Raw genomic sequence first — 20822 nt, 5'->3', positions numbered from 1 at the left:
AGCGGACACACAAACACACATCCAAACATACATACACACATTTTCGCTTTTATATATATATAGAAGACTAGCGAGGGGTACCCGGCGTTACCCGGGTGTTTGGAGGTGTGTGGGGTGGTTAAAAAAAAAAAGTAAGTATGAGGATCGAACCCGAACCGTTAACGCAAAGTTGTAAATTAAAGTGTGAAAAAAAACGTGTGACGTTAACCATTGCCCCACTGCGAGATGCTTACGGAAACACGTTTGAATTTATTTAATTACTTGGATTTAGCAGGTGCTCATTTTAATGAGTTAATGAGGTCAAGTTTGACTGCGGGATTTCATTTACTGCTGAAAACTTTTGTTCCCCCAAGCTGTTATAGGAAAAAGACTAACCCACATGCGGCGAGCAAAAAATATTGAATATTTATCTTCCCGAAATCGAGCAAATTAAATAGACAGGCGAGCTTCGTTGTTAACTGTGAGATATTACGATTTATATGTGATATAAAAAGTTTCAAAAAGTTGTGAAGCAAGCGACCGCTTCTCTGAAAGAAGCCTTTTGTAGACACACAGAAAAAGCGAACACACATACATACATTTTCGCTTTTATATTTATAGAATGCTTTTTCGATGTCCCCTCATAAGTTATACAGGGGAGATAACTCGCCCTTTTATTAAAAAAATTCAAATGAAGGAAGTGCTGTTAAATGACCTCCCTTTGTTAGATATGATTTTATACTTTTAATTCAATTCTTAAATGTTTTTTTTATACTATTAATATAGGGACAGCGATAGGGAATAAAAGTGAAAGTAATTTGTTTTTTAACCGAAAAACAAATACACCTGACAAAAAATTTTTCTATACCTCTTAACTCTATGACAACAGCCACTGATGACGCTAGGTGTGTTTTCCTTCTGAGATGGTCTGATTATCAGGTCAGTGCAAAAAATTTTGCCAATTTAAAATTTCATCTTGAAAATGAAGACTTATTTTTAAAAATTTTTTATTTATAACAATTACGACCTTTCGTTTCTGAATTTTTGAGATGAGAATTAGTTATTTGTATTATTTGGATTCTTTGGACTACTGTTCTCATTGTGAGTGTCATTTAAAAAAAATACAATTGCCAAATGAAAAATACAATTACGAATTAGAACCTCTATCCAATCATGACTGATGGAACAAGAGTATGCTATCCCCATGAAGTAAATAAAGGCTTTTATTCAAAACTAGCAGCTATGCTGCATCGGCACACACAACGTCGAGTCAAACACAAAAGCGACGAGTACACTCAACATCAAGTAGACATCATCTTACCATCAATGCTTACCCTGTGAACTTGAAGTATGGGAAATTCCCATATGCACAATACAAAATCACTGAAAAAACAAAAATACCCTTAGGGCAAGGATAATGATTAAATGTTGGTTAAAATTGTTACGAACTTGCCAGGATTCAAACCTGGAATCTTCTGATCTGTAGTCAGACGTGTTATCCATTGCACCACAAGTCCTGTCCATATGCCGAAAGATGTTATTGCGACTGTATACAAACAGTGCTAAATTCCGTTGACATGGGCGGGTAACTTTTTTGACAAAAACGAAATGGGCCCCAAAACCCTTATTTCGGGCTTTTTGTGTGACTTGGCATTGTTCGTTACGAACTATATATAGATAAGGGCAATCTAGGGACTCGCACCTTTTAGGGGAAAAAAGAATTTTTCAATTTGGTGCATCCGTTCAAAAATTTTATTGGTATATATACACACACACATAAATAAATAAACATTTAGAATTTTATTAATAGTATAGATTCTGTCCAAATTTCAAAGTACAACAGAAACAATCCTGAGTTCGACAAAATACATCTGAAGAAGATTGGAGGTTACATCAACCGAAATGTTGTGAAAATTACACTCAAGATGAGAACAGTAGTCTGATCAATCCGAATATAAATAACTACTTTTGCTCTCTATAACTTGATTCCATCTGTCAACAAGCTTATAATTGCCCTGTGTGTAAAATTCAAGTTTTGATGTGAAATATGAATCTAACTCATATTCAATCTCCTCTCGCAAGGTTAAACTAAGGCCATTTAAATAGTTGTAATGATCAAAATAAGTGAAAATTTTAAGGGAGCTAGGACAGGAGAATATGCAGGATGGGGTAAGATTTCCTAACTTTGGAGATCTTTGGTCTGTAGTGCTGTGTGAGGTTGAGCATTATCATGATGGAAGATGTTTCCTTTTCTGTTGACTAAAGAAGGTCGTTTTCAGATTAACATGGGTGAGAATATTACAGAAAAATTAGAATGATGCTTTAATAATTTGAAATAAAAAGTTACAAATAAATCATGGTGATATGTTTAAGTAATAACAATATGCATAAAATAAATTACAACGGCTTAAAATACCCTTCTATAAATCAGTCAAAACTTCTTGCACTAACCTGATATTGTAAGATGAACACATTGTGACCCAAACTTTTTTTATTTTTTGCCATAGTTTTAATCCATCCTTGTTTTACGTGTATGTTGCATCCATGTATGACACTTTAATGATTTTCTATCATTATGAAAGTTTTGGTTCTAATTCAGGATTTGATTTAATAAAAAAAAAATACAGAAAAATCTTTATCCTGTATATATTATTCATCATGTAACGAAGATGTTGTATTAAAAAAAATCGTGTAAATTGACCAAATAGTTTTTTTTATATATATTTTCATTTTGTGTAAGTTTTTTCTTTTCTTTTTAATTGCATTGTTTTTTTGTTTTTTTTAACATTTTAATCCAGTTTTATTTGCTGAATGTTTACGGCAAGAAAGATCGGCCTTTGAGTATCGAACAGATTTATCAACAACTGAAATTAATCCATTCTAAATCTGAAGAAGCTGCACCTCCGATTGGAATTCTTACAACGGAAAATCGGAATGAATGGGGAAAAATCTACAAGAAATTGATGAAAGGTTAATATGGCATTTCTTAAATTATATTCATATATTTTTATTTATTTTTTTTTTTTTGATATGAAAATTTTTCAGTTTTCGTTTTTTTGTTTAAGTATTTTATTTTAGAACCCTTCCAGGATTTTATCACTGAACTAGCAGGACTATCCGGCATTGCCCAGGGTTTGCATAAGAAAATCAAGAGGAAAAAATCTCTTCCATTTGCTTTCATAAGCAGGTACTAAATCATCAGCATACAACATCTCTTCTGGGCAACCCAACAGAAAACTACAGGACTCTGCGTTCAACACAATGCACCCAAAGAAGACCGGAGTTTATATCGTCCGAAACGTTGTGAGAATAACATCGAAGATGAGAGTAGTAGTTTGAATAAGCCAAATCTATACACCTATAAAATTGAGTTTTTTTTTTTCTTTATATTAAAAGCCTACTTTTTCTATTCTTATATTTTTCTAAAAATTGCCTTGGTATAGACGGGTTTTCCCTACATTAACTTAAGTGTGGCATCTCTTAGATCGAAGGCCAGATCTACTTTTTCTGTTTGAAAATTATTTAAACAAACTTTTTAATATACTCTGTCATGGATATGTGGGTGACGTCATAAAGGTTGATTGCATATTCCTTTGAAAACTGAGCATTCATTAATTGCTTATTAATTTTTTTCATGGCTTCTTATTTAATGATTGATGTCATTTAACGATTACATTTTAACACTTAATTCTATTTATCCATAATTTCTACCTTGTGTATAATTGTATAGAATTTAGGATGAAAATGTTCTAGCACACAAACGTTATATATATATATATATATATATATATATATATATAAAGTGGCCTTGTGTGTGTGTGTGTGTGCGCAAAACTTCTCTACCAAACTCTTTTCTGAATATTTGGTCTACAGACTTGAAACTTGATATATAGGGTATTTGGACATAGGGAACACTTTCGATTTGGTTTTTAACCTGTAAAAATAGCTGGTAAGGGGTTAAAATTAAAAAAAATAAAAACAGTTGACCTTGGCAGAAGCAAATCAACTAACTTCCGAGCATGCGTACATGTACATTTTGAGCTTGAACTGGCTTAATTTTTTTTTTATCCATCTGGCATAGCTCAGACAGTAGCAACTAAGGCTGGAACATTGAATGTTTTGATTTTGATTCCAGTTGATAGCACCAATGTTATTTTTTTTTTTAACTTTTAAACCTATTACTATATATATTGGGTACAATATAATAATCAATAAAGAATTCGTTCTATAATAATGAATACAAAATCTGCACGAATTAAAAATATATTAAAGGGTATATTATGATCAGTCAAATCGGATGACTTGCTAATACACCTATAAAATTGAGTTTTTTTTTTTCTTGCTCTGACATTGATATTAAAAGTCTACTTTTTCTATTTAAAAATTATTAAAACCAACTTCTTAATATACTCAATCATGGATATGTGAGTGGCTTCATGAAGATTAACTAATTTGTGTATTCCTGTGAAAACCGAGTGTGCATAATTTACTTATTAATTTTTTATGGTTTCTTATTTAATAGTCGGTTTCATTTAACTATTATGCTTAATTCTATTTATCAAAAATTTTATGACCAAGCAACACCGAGCGCCCTCTGCTAGTAATATATAATTCTGCCTTATTTTCATTCCATTTTTAATTTCAGACAAAGTGAATCGATCGTCTGTTGAATTGATACAGAAAAGTATTTTTGTCCTTTGTCTTGATCAATCAGTTTCGTCCATTTCTGATGATAACAAAACTTCCGTCTTTGCTGGTCAGATGCTGCATGGAGGGGGAAGCCATTTAAATACGGGCAACAGGTGGTTTGATAAAACTTTGCAGGTAGATTGTCTTTTTTTTTCTTTTTTTTTTTTTTTTTTTTTTTTTTTTTTTACATCAAAACTTCTCCAGTTCCTACAAAGAATATAATTTCTACAAAACATTCAAAATTTGAATTATTGACATAAACAATAAACAGTATAAGAGGAAAATAAATTTTAATTAATATTATTTAAATCCTTTTATTTATAATTCCTTAAGAAATAACATATGAAGAAAAAAATAATCAACTAGTAGATTGTAACATGTAAATGAAATTTATACGAAACTATGGCTGATTGTGAAAAAAGAATAGTTAAACATATAAATAGAAACTAAAATTTGAAGGTGTAGAGTAGTATTTAGGAAATAAACTGATAAAATAAATATTCAGTCTCGAAAGACAAAGGATACCCTCTGTAGGAGCAGCTGTGCATGTAAGTGTGAGGCAAGGGTTGCACAATCTCCAACCAAATCTCTCCTGAATCGACACTGTTTGGGTCCAGTGGCAAGGAGAAGTCCAGGACGACTGGAAACAATGCCGAGGTAAGCAGAGAGCACATACAGCACCTGGAAGTCCCAAATGGTCACTCATTTAGTACTGGCCAGGTTCAACGTTGCTTACCTTCGGTGATCCATCGGGAACTGGTGTGTCAATGTGATTATGCCGTATTAATAAAATAAATAGATTGGAAAAAATTATTATAATAATTTTAAAAGATGAAAATAGGGAATTGTTGAAGTTTCATATAAAAAATAGAAATATGAAAATGAGATTATTAATCAATTTGAACGCAATCCAGAAAAACAGAAATAAAATATAAAAATAGTATTAGGGTGAGTCCAACTGCTTAATCCCTTAAAATAGGGATTATGGATGTAGTCATATATGTATAACAAATGTATTTCACCATCTGAAGAGTAGCTATTGTGAAATATTTTTAAATGATATAATATTTGAATTTGTCCAAATAATAACGAAACAATTGTAACGTATAAAGAAATACACCATATCTTATTTTATATTTGGTTGTCTTGATTTTGTGAAAATATTACATATGCATGCTTGATTATGAAAACTGATAAGCATGAAGCTTAATTGAGTCGATTAATTTTGACTTTGATTTTATTGAACATGACTTGAAATTTTAATATATTAAAAAATTTTGGTTTAAAAAATATTAATAAGGTATATATGCATATGTATGGGATGTATGTGTGGGAGGAGGAGGGTAAATTTTTACATTAGGTCCACCTCCACAATTTTCTTTAAAATGACGACTTTTGTAGGTTTTCGACTATGCTGAATAAGAAAATCTTATTTAAATTTTGCAGAGACCAGTAGTTTTCCAGATATAAAGACCTGTATTATGCACTGTAATTCACTGGCCGCCATGTTTGCATGCACACGTGATAAACAAATCTACTTTTCTGCGACCTACACTGCCCCTATTGCGGGTGGTTGTGCTGACAATGAATGTCACAGATCAATTTAGGGCAAAAATTTTTTTTCACTCTCCCCAAAATGGGGTGTATATTCCGAAAGCCGTTCTTAACATGAGGAGGTTGGGGGTGTTTATTCTAAAAGCCGTTCCTAACATGGGAAGGTTGGGGTGTATTCCGAAAGCGATTCTTAACATGGGAGAGGTTGGGTGTGTTTATCCAGAAAGCCATTCTTAACATTTTGAAAGAAAATTGTGGAGGTGGAACTATTTGTTTATCACGCATGCATACAGTGTACAAACATGGCCGCCGGTGAATTACAATGCATAATACAGGTCTTTATTTCTTGGAAGCTACTTGTCTCTGTAAAATTTAAATGAGATTTTCTTTTTCAGCATAGTTGAAAACCTGCATCATTTTAAAGAAATTGTGGCAGTGGAACTAAGGGAAAAAATACCTCTGTGTGTGTGTTCATATATATATATATATATATATATATATATACACTTCAGAATAATGTAATGCCATAAACCTAAAAATTGCTCAATTCAATATACCAGATAGAGCAAATAAATCATAATTTAGTAATTTAAATTTTTATGATGTGAAATGGTTTAATTTCAAATCTAGAATTTTTATTATATGCAAGACAAAGAATACATTTCAATAATATATCTCCTTAACCTATAGGTTTTTCGATGTTTACCCATCTCCTCAGAGGAAAAAATATTAGCAAATATTATAAATGGTTTATATCTAATTTGCTAAATGCAATAAACATAGAAAATCATAATTCAAAGTTTTTAAATCATAGAATAAGGGAAATTATATATTGGTTACAAAAAAAAAAATATATATATATATATAATATAAAGTTGAATGTCTGTGTGTGTCTGGTCACGAATAGGCTCCTATATGGTTGACTATTTTAAAAAACTGATTACATATAATGATAGAAGATGTATCGAGATACAGGAATGGGTATGTTTGATCTGGCAGAATGGTGGTTCATTAAAATTGTGGAGTCTGCATTCACGCCTGGTCCACAAAGTATGGAAATAAAAAAATTTAAAAATAAAAAGACGTTTACAAGTGGTTTTGATATAGATGTACAAAAGAATACTTTGATAAGTATGTTTTAACTTAAATAGGGATGGTATAATAAAATTGTGGGGTCTGCGCTTGCGCCTGGCCTCCGTAGAATGGAAATAGGCACAAACTTTAAAAACTTTTCATATCTATCTGCATAAGTATACTTTGATAATTATGTTTCAGTTTGAAGAAATATGGCATGATAAAATTATGGAGGGTTCGTTTGCACCTGACCTCCATAGAATGTAAATATATCACAAAGTTTAACATGGTTTTTTAATATAGATCCACATAATATTGTGATAAGTGTTTCAGTGTGAACAGGTATGGCATAATAAATTATGGGGTTTATCTATTTTATTTTTACTTTCATCATATTTTGCTTTGGTTTTGATACCCCCAAATTCGAAGCTATCTCTTTACAACCCTTCCTTTTCATAAGCTATCATACTTTCATAAATCAGAGTCCATTTTCTGTAGGCTGTTTTTGAACCCAGTCAATGACGGGTACTTTTGCTAGTGTGTGTGTGTATATATATATATATAGAGAGAGAGAGAGAGAGAGACCTAATACTTCAAAGTAAGTTGGCTTTTTTCTGTAAATCTGGAGATTCATTAGTTTATATGATTCTGACTATTATTGCTGATGTTCTGATTGTATTGGCTATGATGAAACAGCTGTTACTTTAAAAAAAAAAAACAATTTTGCTGGAGACATTTACTTTTCTGTTTACTCTTAGGTAATGATTGGTTCAAATGGCATATGTGGAGTCAACACCGAACATACAGCAGCAGAGGGTCCTCCTGTAATTGCTTTAATCGAACACGTTCTTAATTATTGGTATGTATATTATATTTCAATAAGGTTTATAATATAATGAAAGGAAACGGGTGGTGTTTTACAATTAGTCATTGTTCCGAGGAAAACAACTCTCTTTTACTAAGAGATTCATTCATTTTTTTTTCGTCTCGTGATTTCGGACGCTAATAATGCTATTAGTAAGTTTACACAAACGATTTACAAAAACATACTTTTATGTTTTTTTTTTTGGGGGGGGGTATTCAATTATAGAACTTGTATAGTTTTTAACAGGTGCTTCTGCAGTTTAATTAACTGTTTTTCCGTAAGCAACGTGCCAACATTAACTGAGTAGAAGAACCGTTTAATATTTCACAAACATTCTGTTTATATTTAAATATCATATTCCAAAAATCGCGTAAATTGATCAAGAAGTTTTGTTTTTATAAGAGAAAATCAAATTTTATGAGTCGTGGAGAAGTGATAAGGGAGATTACTGAACTATAATTCAAGACTTGCAAGATTCTGTTGTAATGCCTACAAATTCCCATTAATCGCTTAAAAATGATTTTCTTTATAAAAATAAAACTACTCAATCAGTCAGATTCTTTATTTTTGCTTTTTAATATGGGGAAAAACCTGGGCAAAAACCAAAAAATACTTGTGCTCATTTGAAGCTTGAATTCATAATCTCTGCCTCTAAGTATTTCACGCTATTTCACCGAGTGAATTCTAATGTTTGTTAAAACCCAAACGATGACATTGTTTCTGTCTTCTTTTTCTATCCCTTTCTTTCTCCTTATCAGTTAAAGGGAATGAAAGGAAGAAATAAAAGAAAATGTAAATGACAAATCAAGACTTCCTTTTTGACCAATGAATCTTTAAAGATTGGTTTATTAATATTTTTTTCCTCTGGTGTATCCATGGAAATAGGAGTACATATGAATTAAAGAGTAAAATCTCTTCCTTTTTTTGTTCATTGCTAAAAAAAAGAAGACAAAACAAAAATTGATCAGGATTAAATCTAGAAATCAATGAAATTTATTGAAAATAACATTTTTGTTTTTAATAACACCGACCAATATTTATCAGAACTGACTGACTTAACAGTTGTAGATGTTTATTTTATTAACAAAGTTATTTCAGTCAAAGAAATAGGGAAAAATCAACTTTATTTTTAATATAGGACAGCAGGTCTACCTGGCATTGCCTGGGGTAAATGTGTAACCTCTTTCAATTAAAACCACTATCTCTTTATGCTTCTCTATCAATCTCTCTGTCTTTCTCTCTTTCCTCCTCCCTGGTTTACCCCCCTCTTCCTCCCATCACCTCTTTTTCCTCCACTCAGCTCATTCCTTTCTGAAGTGTTCCTGGTTTAGGACAACAAAATTAAAGAAATAAAAAAAAGAAAAAAAAGAAAAAAGAATTTGTCTTTGCAAGTCAACAACCGCTGGGTTTGAGATCACCACCAACCTTCGTCTGTCTCCCCCCCCGACCTAACCTGTCAACTCTTTTTATACATGTCTCCTGCTTGATTTCGCATGACTTCCACCAGAGCACATCTTTTAAAACTATGGGCGCCATCTTGATTTCTCTCTCTCTTTTGTCCAACCTCGCCCGACACACATGCGGTATTTGCGGTAAGACTTCTGTTTGTTTAATCCGTTTTTCCCTTTTTTTTTCTCCTTTCCTTCTGCTAACTTTAAACAACATGCCTCCCTAATCTCTGGATCACATTCATAATCCCTCATCCACTGTAGCGGTCGTCTTTCCCTACTTGGTCTCTGAAGTATCTCACCATCCTCCCGCTGCACATCACTTTCCACCGTTTCATTTTCCACTGGCCTGATATCAAGAATATGTCTTGGTACTCCATCTACTGCAATGTTGTTGCTAGTATTATCCCCGTCATGCATCCTCTGCTCTACTGTGTGGTACATCGCACCCCTGGGACTTCACCCATACTTTGTCACAGAGTTTGATGGTCCCTGTTGTCTCCGTCTTCCCGCTTGCCGGCTCAACCCTAAGATGCCTCCAGGAGTATTTGAATATTGATAGGTGTGGAACTGTCTCTTGCTGTTGCCCCGATCTAGACGACATGTTGTACCAATAGACCGCTTGCTCAGGTGTTCCCTCTCTCTGCCACTGCCTTTATTGTCCGGCGGTTTCTTTCTACAATCCTCTTGCCACTGGGTCTATAGGCAGCTCTAAAGAATTGATGGACATTCCATTTCTTTAGCACATCCGCAACTGCTGCTGATCTAAATGCAGTACCATTGTTGGTTAGAAGCTTTCCACCAGACCGCGCTCCAGAAACCCCACGTCATGGACTGCTGCTATTTCACTGCCTGTTTCACCTCTCAGCCTTTTCCATAGGGCAAAGTGTCCGGGGCCACAGTCGATCATCGTCATGTAAAGCCCACCCCTGTAATGGGTGACATCAACTGCGAGTCACACCTAGTTCTCCAGCTTCATGCACCCTTGTTAAGTCCTGACCACTTGCTTCACTTGGGACAATCGGATCAACTTTTCTCACCAGGTACAGTGTCCTCTCTAACCCCATATGGTGCAGATTGTGCAACTCTTGCACCCCAGATTTATCCAGATGAGTCACTGCAGCGATATGCTCTTTTGTTGGCACTAGCCAGCTTTTTCTCACTCTTGTGAGAGCATCCGCTTTGTTCTTCTCAGAGGCAACCATGATCACGCACAGCTTCAAAGAAGCCAGCATCCCGAGCCTGCACTTCACTACCATCTCTGCTGCCCCTTTTGTTCTTATCCTTTTGTCATGTGAAATCATCGATTTCAGTCTAGCAAACACAGTGGCAGAGTCTATTTTCACACAGATGTTGCGTAGTCTCCATTTTAAGGCCAGATTAATTCCTTTGGTAACTGCATTCAATTCTGCTACATTGATGTGGCTAGCATCATCCTTCTTCCGTAGCTAGGCCGCATCCTCTGCAACCACTCCACCCACTTCCAAGACAACCCCTGTTGCAATACTGCTTGCATCACACCACACGACTCCATCCAGTGTTCGCGGCACGTTCCCCGTTCCGGGTCTTGCTTTTCCACTTCTTTCAGAACCTCTTCAATCAATGCGGTCGTTCTTCCTCCCACTCTATCATCCCACCCTCTACCTTCGGCATGCCTCTTGATGTAGCTGCATGCTGGTCTTAGCCAGCCGGCAATGAGGTAATGCCCGATCAACCTACTGCATATCGAAAAAAATTCCCGCTTGTTAAACTCTTCTTTGATTTGTGGGATCACGTTTCCCCTTCAAAATTCCAGGCCACCCGATGCAGTTCGTTTCAGCTTTAGTCCCAAAGCCGCTCCCCCATCCAATTTTTCTGGTGCCTTGGCAACCAACCCGAACTTCAAGTGAACCATGACCTCCCCTACAGTCACCAGTGTTTCATTCACGAGGATATCGTCGATATATGAGCTCACGGCGCCATCTCCCTTCCCCATTTTTTCTAGAATCTTCCTTAGAATGGTTGACATGATCTTGGGTGCCGAGTTCAGCCTGAACCCTACCCTCATAAGGCAATAGGTTCTGCCTTTATATCTGACCAACTGGTACTTCTCCGAATTCCTGCCAGTTCCACCAATCTTTTGACTTCATTTGCATACACATCGACGGATTCCTCCGTCCACCTGTTCTCTTTTAATTTGCTGTATGCCCATTCCTCAAATGCCTGGATCAATCTGACTATGATTGTCTCAGTGTCCTCCTGTTCATGGTAGCTCAGCTCCAAATATAGGGCTAGCACATCACCTTCCAGGAACAACGGTATCACTGTGGCAACATTGCCTATCTTTTGGAGCTTTGCCACTAGGTCCACTTCTTTAACCAAGCCACCACATCACTTTCGCCACTGAACGGCTTTATCATGTTGTTCATGCCGGTAGCCATCGCCGAAATAGCTTGAAGTTTTCCTGGTCTGTGTACACTTCCCTACACAATAACTCTGTCAATTTTCAGTCTACAGACTTGAAATTTGATATACAGGGTATTGAGATTTGGGAAAATCTTTGTAATCGGTTTTTGACCAGAAATTTGGCTGTTAAGGAGTCAAAGTTCAACGATTTGACCTTTGAGAACTCTACCAAACTCCTCCGCCAATTTTGGGTCTAAACACTTGAAATTTTAGATATGGGTTCCTTGAACATGGATCTAACTTAACTTGATTTGAGCCCAAAACAATAAATGTTAAGGGGTCAGGATAGGGGTCAAAGTTTTTAAAAAATTTACCGCTTCGGTCTTTACCAAATTACTCAGCGAATTTCTGGTCTAAACATTTTAAATTTTTCATAAAGGGTATTCAGAGATAGGGCAAGCTTTTTAATCAGTTTGGGTCGAAAATTTGAGTTACCAACATATATAAATGTATGTATGTTTGCATGTCTGCCTAAAACTTTCGACAGAGGCGACAGATTTTTACAAGATCAGTATCATTTTGAAGATCGACCTTTCAAACAACAAATATTAAAAAATTGGCTAAAAACATTAATATCTTCACCTTCAACTGGGCACTTTTCAACGGGAGGGGAGGTCGCTTTTTTCGCCAATATTTTCAAAAGTCATCCTCTCCTTTCGATTGTCTAGCCTTAATTAAAACCTACATCACTTCCGGTTTGGTGGTGATCGTAACAGCAAAGACGTCAGGTTTTTTTCCCGTTCTTTTCCTCCTTTGTGGTACGAGTTCGAGCCTGCCTTCCTACTACCACTTTTTTTTTTTTTTTTTGCTTAACATACATCTCCAAACACCCGGGCAACGCCGGGCACCTATGCTAGTTAGGGAATAAATTAATGACTGTGGAGGCAGAAAAAATATGAATGTTCTTTCATTCAAGAAATTTTAAAAATCATGAAAAGTAAGTTTATAGTTTTAGAGTTATTTCTTCAGAACTAATTATAATTGGAAATTATAAAATTGAAAAATGAGAAAAAGTAAGTGGTGTAGGTAATCAAGGCTGGGAGCAAAAATACATAGGATTTAAAAAAATGTTTTTTTATTTGCTGGGCAGTTAGTATGAACTGCATGAGGTTTATTTCAAATAATATTTCTAATAATTATGTGACATGAAGTTTAAGGGTTTAAAGATTTCCCATGTTCTCACAAGATTTTTAATTTGTTGTCCCTACTCGGTGTTGCATCATTTTATTTCAATATTTTTGTTTCACTTTTGTTAATTTTTTTTTTTTGCTTTTTTTTATCATTTGTTTTTATTTTGTCTTTTTACTTATGGATTTGGGTTTGGACAATGTGGATGTTGGATGTCACAAACAAAGTAAGTACAGATAGACTATTAGCCGAATCTATGGAGGTTGTGGCCTTGGAAATGCCCACTGGAAATAAGTGCTCGGTCTCTTTTCATCTGATTTTAAAAGTTTAATTTTTTATTGATAGTACACACATGAAAGTTTTCCTTTTTTTTTCTAAAACATCTTGTCTTCTGGGAGATTAGTTTTTTTGATCTTCTCAATAAGGATTGCATTTGAAGTTTGGATCCACTTCTTAAACTGGGGTTACAGTATCATTTATGAAATGTATCTTTACTTTTTTTCTTTTTCAGTTACAAAAATGAAGAAAGAGTACTTCCTGCTGTTGGGATCCAGGATCCAATTAAGTTAAAGTTTAATATTGGATCAAAGATGTTAGAGGCAATCGAAAATGCCAAGAAAAATGCAGATTCGTAAGTAATTATTGTTCTATTCAGTTCTCTTATAATTTCTTTATAAGGTTGCTGTTATGTGAAGAAACCGACTTTCGTGGCAATAAACACACTTTGCATTTAGTTATTTATTCCTCAGTAGTTACCTCCCTTTGTGGCCATGTTCTCAATTCAACTGTTTAAGTTTCTAGACTATATAATGTAAGTTTTTAGTTTGCTAATGAACTGCCACTTGTGACAATTTTTTGTTTACAAACATGGCCAAGAGAAGGATGTAATGCCTGACAGAATAGTTTAATGACAGCAGATATTATACTCCTCCTTCCTCAAAGAATGGAAGAACAGAAAAGACATTATACTACCTCTGCTCTGAACTGAGCATTGAAATATAATACATTCGTGTGAAATAGTTCAGTAAACTGAATTGGTCATTAAAAGATTGTACAATAGACAAAGTATGCCGAAACACTTTAAGTAATAGTATCTCTACAATTATATAAATGCAACTTTGTATGTGTGTGAGTTCGTTCCTGAAACAGTTGAACAGATTTTCTTTAAAATTTACAAAACTTTAGTGCATAAGTCTGAGAGTGATCTTAAGTTTTGTCTCAGAATACTCCCAATAATTACCGATAATCGAAATCGTTATTTTAATTTATCTATCATTGGTAAAGCCATATTTTCCACTTTGCAACAATGATAGAACAATGGGCTGTGAAAATTCTACTGTGGGTAAGTTGATAGTATGTTTTTTTTTTGTTGTTTTTTTTTTGCCTGGGGTGGTCTATAGGTTCAAACTCTCCACATAAATTTCTTAATTTTTTTCATTAACTGCAAAGAATTTTATAAGACTTGAAAATTTACGTGTTTTTTTTTGTTTTGTTTTTTTGCATGACGTGGTCTGAAGGTTCAAACCCTGCATGTAAATTTCTTAATATTTTTTTTTTCCTTAGCTGGAAAGAAGTTTAGATAAAATAATTTCATAAAAGAAACAGTAGGTTCTCTAGAGTGCAATGTAGAATAACATATATTAGATGAAGTTACTGCATGGAGGCATGTGAAGCTTCCTCCCGGGCGATTTCATGGATTTCGATGACAATAAAAAATATAGGAGTGTGAAATATTTGTTGATCCATTCAATCCCAGGCAACGTCGGGTCTTCATGCTGGTAAGTAATAAAAACAAGATCAATTTTAAGACTTCCAAAGTTCATACTATGATTGCTCACATGGACCTACGGTACAATAGATAAAAGCATTGATTAACAATCAAGTCTTTTGGGGGTTGAAGGTTCAATCTCTACTACAGGTGATAATAAATAGCTAAGAATAACAAATTAACATTTCTACCTGATCATGACTGATGGAACAAGAACAATCTACTCTTGTCAAAGTTCAGGTTCAAAATTCTGTATAGGTTTTCAAGTTTAGCATAAAGATACTCTAGTTTATAAATATGCCCTTAAAGAAGGTCGGAGCTATGTCGACTGAAATGTTGTGGGAATAACAAGATCAGAACAGTAATCCAAATATAACAAACAGATCCAAGTATTATTATGAACCCTTCCTATGACTGGTATGCCATCTTGTATTCGATAAAATATTTTTACATGTTTTTATTAAATAATTGTTTCTCTTTTCTTCCAGTTTAATTGATGATCTCGATTTGACGATATCTCAGTATAAAATATTCGGTAAAGATTTTCTGAAATCTATGAAACTCAGTCCCGATGCCTTTATCCAAGTCGCCTTGCAACTCGCCTTTTACAGGTAAGTGAATTTGAAAACAGTGCAATGAGTATTATGTATGACTTTGCAGTAAAACTAATTTTGCTTGCTTGTTTGCTTGCTTGCAAATTGAATGTTTTAGATGGTAGAAGGAAGGGTGAATGAAACCAGAAATAGTGATTTGATGAAGAGAAAATTAATTTAAAGCACAGTCACTTCATCACAGTTTAATGAAGAAACGATATTTAAAAATAAAATTTTTACACATTGGGGTGATGTATAGAAGTGAAACCTGGAGGGAAATGATACAAGAATGTTACGATGGCTTTGTAATGTGAGCTTTAATGATCTCAGACAAAGATTAAATCTTGATTTCTGGGAGGTTATTTATTATCTTCTCTGTAAAGTTTTATTCCACTTCTAAAAATTTGAATAGTGGCAGCAAAACAATAGGATCTTCTGCAACTGACTATGGTTAGGCTTTTAACTTTTTTTTTTTTTAGTGGTAATAGGGGGCCAGGACCTTTTTTTTTTTTTTTTTTTTTTTTTTTTTTTTTTTTTTTTTTTTTTTGCTAGAATTAGTGGTAATAGGGGGCCAGAACCTTTTTTTTTTTTTTTTTATCAAATCCTGATGGCTGACTTTGGTTGGCCTTTCTCATAACTATCATGTCACTTCCAGAGGAAAGGTTTGCACCATTACTTACCTTGTGCTGCCTAGTGTATAAACGGGTCGAGGGACCCTTTTTATGTTCTATGTAGGTTTAATTTATTCATTTTTTTATTAGTTAGGTAGTTCCTCATTGTCCACAGCTTCTTATTTGGAAGCTGCCCTCTATAAATAGAAGGGGTGTCTGGGTTTGTTAAAGACTCTGACAAACCCTGGTACAGAGAGACCTTAGACATTCGATAGTATCTAGTAGGCATTAAAGTTCTCTCCTTATAAGGAGATGTGTGTCAAACAAAAGTTTTGATTGGTTTGATCACATTGAAAGAATGGATGAGAGTTTGGGGAAAATAGATGTAGAACAGTTAAGATAGTAGGGTTGATATTTACTTGCCTCCTCTACAAGGGCAGAATTAGACACATGCTTGGTTTTTAATGTGAGGAAAATCCAACTTCCCAAACAGGAGCACTTTAGATTAGGCCAAAAAATAAAAATTGCCTTAGTCTAAAAGTATTTCTGTTCTGGGTCAGAATATATTCATCTAACACTTATACTTGGTTAGTTTTGACATCAAGTGATTTCATGTCTTGTCTGGAGCGATTTCTGTAATAAAACAATATGGGTGCAGAATTCCTCCTATCATAAAAAAATGTTCTTTTTAAATTAGTATGATGACAGAAAGAAAATATTGTATTTCACATAAAATGATCAAGTAGTTTTATTTTTATAAAGAAAATCATTTTTAAGCAAATGTTTTTTTCCAATGTTCCCCCTCCCCATGTTTAGAATGGCTTTCTAAAAATCTTGTAAGGGTGAATTATTTGGAGTTATCTCTCTTATCTCTCTGTCATGACATGATATAACATTGCTATTACAAACAAATAAAATAAAAAAAATAAATAAATAAAAATCCGGGTCGACATTCTTTTTTTTTTTTTAACAAAAGTTTTTATTAAACGTTACTCTCCTGTCTCGACACGACTTTAAAAAGTCTCTCGCTGACACATGTCCATCTAGCCTGGTTTGTGTTTCTCTTTCTTCTGATAGCATGCTGGCCACAGCCGGCCCATTCTCCTCTTTGCGTTTACAGGTCAATTTTCTTCAATGCACACTTTGATTCTCCGGCCACGTGGTGTATTTGTGTCCTTTTTTTTTTTCTTTTTCTTCTCCTGCATACTTCCTAATTATCTGTATATATGTAATGTTGCCGTTACATACAAACAAGAGGAAAGAAAGAAAGAAAAATCCAGGTCGGCATTTTTTTCTTTTTCAACAAAAATTTTTATTACCGTTATTTTCCTGTCTCGCTATCATCCATCTCACCCAGTGTATACTTTTCTTCTCCGACCTTACTCCACCCATAGCCAGCCATTTCTCGCCTTCGACTTTACACATTTATTTTCTTCGAACACTTTGTTTCTCCTTGAGCACATGGTGCATTTCCACCCCCCTTTCTTTTTCCTTTTTCTTGTGCGCACTTCCTAATTTGTATATGCCTTTTGTGGCTACTACTGCTAATCTCTGTTGGGATCGGGGTATACCGATCGGTAAAGAAATAAGAGCATGTTCAATAACTCTGACCTTAATTAATTATAACCAAATACTGAGTTACAAAAATATACAAGAAACATTTATTCATACCAGCAAAATTACATAAAAACATTTGTTGAACATTTGTTGTTGTTTGTACAAGAACAGGCGGGGATAAACAGCAAGTTTCATTGTGCAAAAATGTGTGAACTGAACGTTTATAAAAGTTCAATAGTATTGTTGAATTTTAGGAATAATTGATTGTTCTTGGTTGGTATTAAAGTTTGTGACGGATCAATTGCTTTACCTCGCAAGTCTGTCTGCTGCTCTCCGAGTGCATGCTTATGGAGAGTGCGGATTATACGTGTGGGCCGCTTGATGCCAGGTGAAGTGAGAGGAAGAAGAGAAGGAAACGGAAGGTTATGTCAGAGGTCATAGGGAATGCACGCGTATCAATTAGTCATGTCATGTTTGTGCATGCCCCGCTCCATGCATGTGTGTGTGCTAGTGCACACAGTTTGCTCTGTGTCTGTGTGTTTGATCTAGACCAAGCGAATTTGACAGGTGTAAACGATTCAGTATATCTTCTTTTTTTTTTTTTTTTTTTACATGGAGGTCACCACTTATCAAGGCCCAGAAGCCACTCGGGGATAAAGGTTATTGCGTGTACAGTAATCATTGGGATAGTGTTGTAGTATTCGTTAGTATTGGAGATTTGATAAAGTGTCACTACTTAAGAGGACAGTTCATCAGGAATTTGTTTATGTTGGACTTGAAGACATCCATGTTGAAGTCAGGTGGGAAACAGGCAAACGGAAAAGAGTTCCACAGGCATGCAGTTCTAAGAAGGAAGCTTTGTTCATGGAATTTACATTTTTATTTAGGCACAGATAAAGAGTGGGGAAAATTATTGACAGTGGTTTAAGCTAGACGGGTGTTTATCGTGAAAGATTGGCGAGGGGGGGGGGCCAGAGATTGGAGCTCAGACGAGCACCTGCCATGGAACTAACGATAAAACAAAGACGGTATATCTCTTTGCAACCAGCCATCCTTCACTGCTGCTCATACTTCCCAACGCGTTCATATGCATGATGTTACAATCGTAGCTGTCCGTTTCCCTACAAAATTGATTTTTTTTTATTTAGAAATAAAACTACTTGATCACTTCATGTAATTTTTGGTGTACAATATTTTCTTTTTGTCATGGTTATATACGCTATAAAGATTTTTCTTTTATTTTGTTTTTTTAACATAAGGTGAATTCTGGACAAGCACCAAAATATGTTATCCAATACTAAAACTCTGCGATCCTTATATGAGATAATGTGATCATTCTAAACTTCAATAGTCTCCACATTTAATCAATATGTTGAAAATTGGGCACTAAATAATAAAGTGAATACTGGATGTATAGATATTATGTTTCTGAATTTTTGAGATGAGGATTGGTTGTTCGTATTATTTGGATTCTTCAGACTACTGTTCTCATTTTCAGTGTCATTCTTACATTTTGGTTGATGTAACCTCCTTCTTCAGGTATATCTTGAACTCTGGAATCTGGACAGAATTTCAAATGGAACTCTTTATTTACTTCATGGGGGGGGGGGGTAGCATCCTCTCGTTCCGTCAGCCATGTCTGGATAGAGGTTGTAAGTAATTCGAAAAAGTACAATTACGAATTACTTAGGACCCCTATCCTGAGTTTGATAAAAAAAAAAAATACACCTAAAGAAGGCCAAAGGTTACATCAGCCAAAATATTGTGAAAATAACATTCAAGATGAGAACAGTAGTATGAAGAATCCAAATAATATTATTACCATATGTGCAAATTTTTTTTCTTTAAAAACACTTATTTTTTTTGTAAATCTTTTGCATACTAGTAATAAAATCCATGATAGTAGTGGAAAATATTTTGATCTTTCATAATAAATACTTGGCTTCTCTAAAAACAAACATTCTTTCAATTTTCAGAGAAGAAAAATCCTAAGATTTCATCCATATAGGAAGCCATGTTGGGACATCCCAAGATGGCTTCCTATATATGGATGAAATCTTTTCTAAAAATATTTATCTTTTTTGAGAAAAAGAGATTTTCTCCCAAAACAGCAAAATACTTTCCACCATTCCAGACTCTCTTAAATAAAATGAAAAGGATAATCAAATTGAAGTTATTTTGAATTTTAAAGTTTTTTTTTTTTTTTTTTTTTTTTTTTTATTAAATCATTTTAATTGATAATTAATATTACTTCTGATAATGATAATATCAAGAAAACCATTGTGTATATATAATGAAATAGGAGAATCAAATTAAAAATGAATCATACAGAATACAAATTTATTAAATAAAAAATAAATATACAAATGAGGTATAGCCTTGACTATATATTTTTCTGTCAGTATATATAATATATTTGAAAATATTTTGTTATATCATTGAATTAAGTAAACCTAAGGTGTTGTATAGTTTGGATAAACCATTTTTTTTATTTTATTTTTTAGATTGCATCAAGAGCCATGTGCAACATATGAGAGTGCATCCCTTCGCCGTTTCAAATATGGACGAACTGACACAATCCGCTCGTGTACAGTTCCTTCATATCTCTTTACTTGTGCCATGGATGACAGCCGAGTGCCAGCCCTAGAGAAGCTCCAATTCTTGCGCCAGGCTGTTCAAACACATAAGAATATCAGTAATGATGTAAGTGAAAGAGTTTCTGCTACAAAATTTATTGCTTGATTTTATTATTTTTTTTATAAAGATCCACCTTTCTTCTGTTAGCGTAGAATTGAATAGTGCTTGCATGGATCAACTCACTCAGTGATCCAAGACTGTCTCTTTGGAGGTCAGTGGCCAGTCAGTATCTTGGGTACATCAGCTAGTGTTGATTCATTTATTCATCAGGAGAAATTAACTGGGTAAGTTATAAACAGGATGTATTATAGACAAAGGTTTCAAACCAGTGTGAGAATCATAAACAGTTATGAGATGGGTGATTGAGAAAGTAATGATTGCTATAGAGAACTCTGATGGGAGTAATGAAACTGACAAAATTTGTTGTAAAATTTTCTGAAAAGTTGATAATAATTAAGCAATGAGCTTATGTAT

At 34.3% G+C, this 20822-nt stretch overlaps 1 protein-coding gene and 1 non-coding gene across 3 annotated transcripts in view; one reads left to right on the top strand and one right to left on the bottom strand.

The window, feature by feature from the left end:
- The window catches only part of LOC145296393 (carnitine O-acetyltransferase-like), a 91938-nt gene that overhangs the window by 53969 nt on the left and 17147 nt on the right, over window positions 1–20822 (top strand). For both annotated transcript variants that reach the window (XM_080142529.1, XM_080142528.1), the window contains exons 7-12: window positions 2778–2949; window positions 4625–4803; window positions 8055–8155; window positions 13694–13813; window positions 15439–15561; window positions 20216–20414. In XM_080142529.1, the coding sequence (XP_079998655.1) occupies window positions 2778–2949; window positions 4625–4803; window positions 8055–8155; window positions 13694–13813; window positions 15439–15561; window positions 20216–20414 (894 nt within the window). The remainder of the gene's footprint in view (window positions 1–2777; window positions 2950–4624; window positions 4804–8054; window positions 8156–13693; window positions 13814–15438; window positions 15562–20215; window positions 20415–20822) is intronic.
- Trnac-aca (transfer RNA cysteine (anticodon ACA)) lies at window positions 1424–1496 on the bottom strand. The gene has a single exon. It is a non-coding gene; the product is annotated as a tRNA-Cys (tRNA).

Source organism: Euprymna scolopes, chromosome 2 (assembly GCF_053919585.1).
Source record: "Euprymna scolopes isolate OS-2025 chromosome 2, ASM5391958v1, whole genome shotgun sequence".
Taxonomy (NCBI): Eukaryota; Metazoa; Mollusca; class Cephalopoda; order Sepiida; family Sepiolidae; genus Euprymna; species Euprymna scolopes.
Note: the sequence above shows the minus strand (reverse complement) of the source record. Positions and strands in the feature narration are given on the sequence as shown.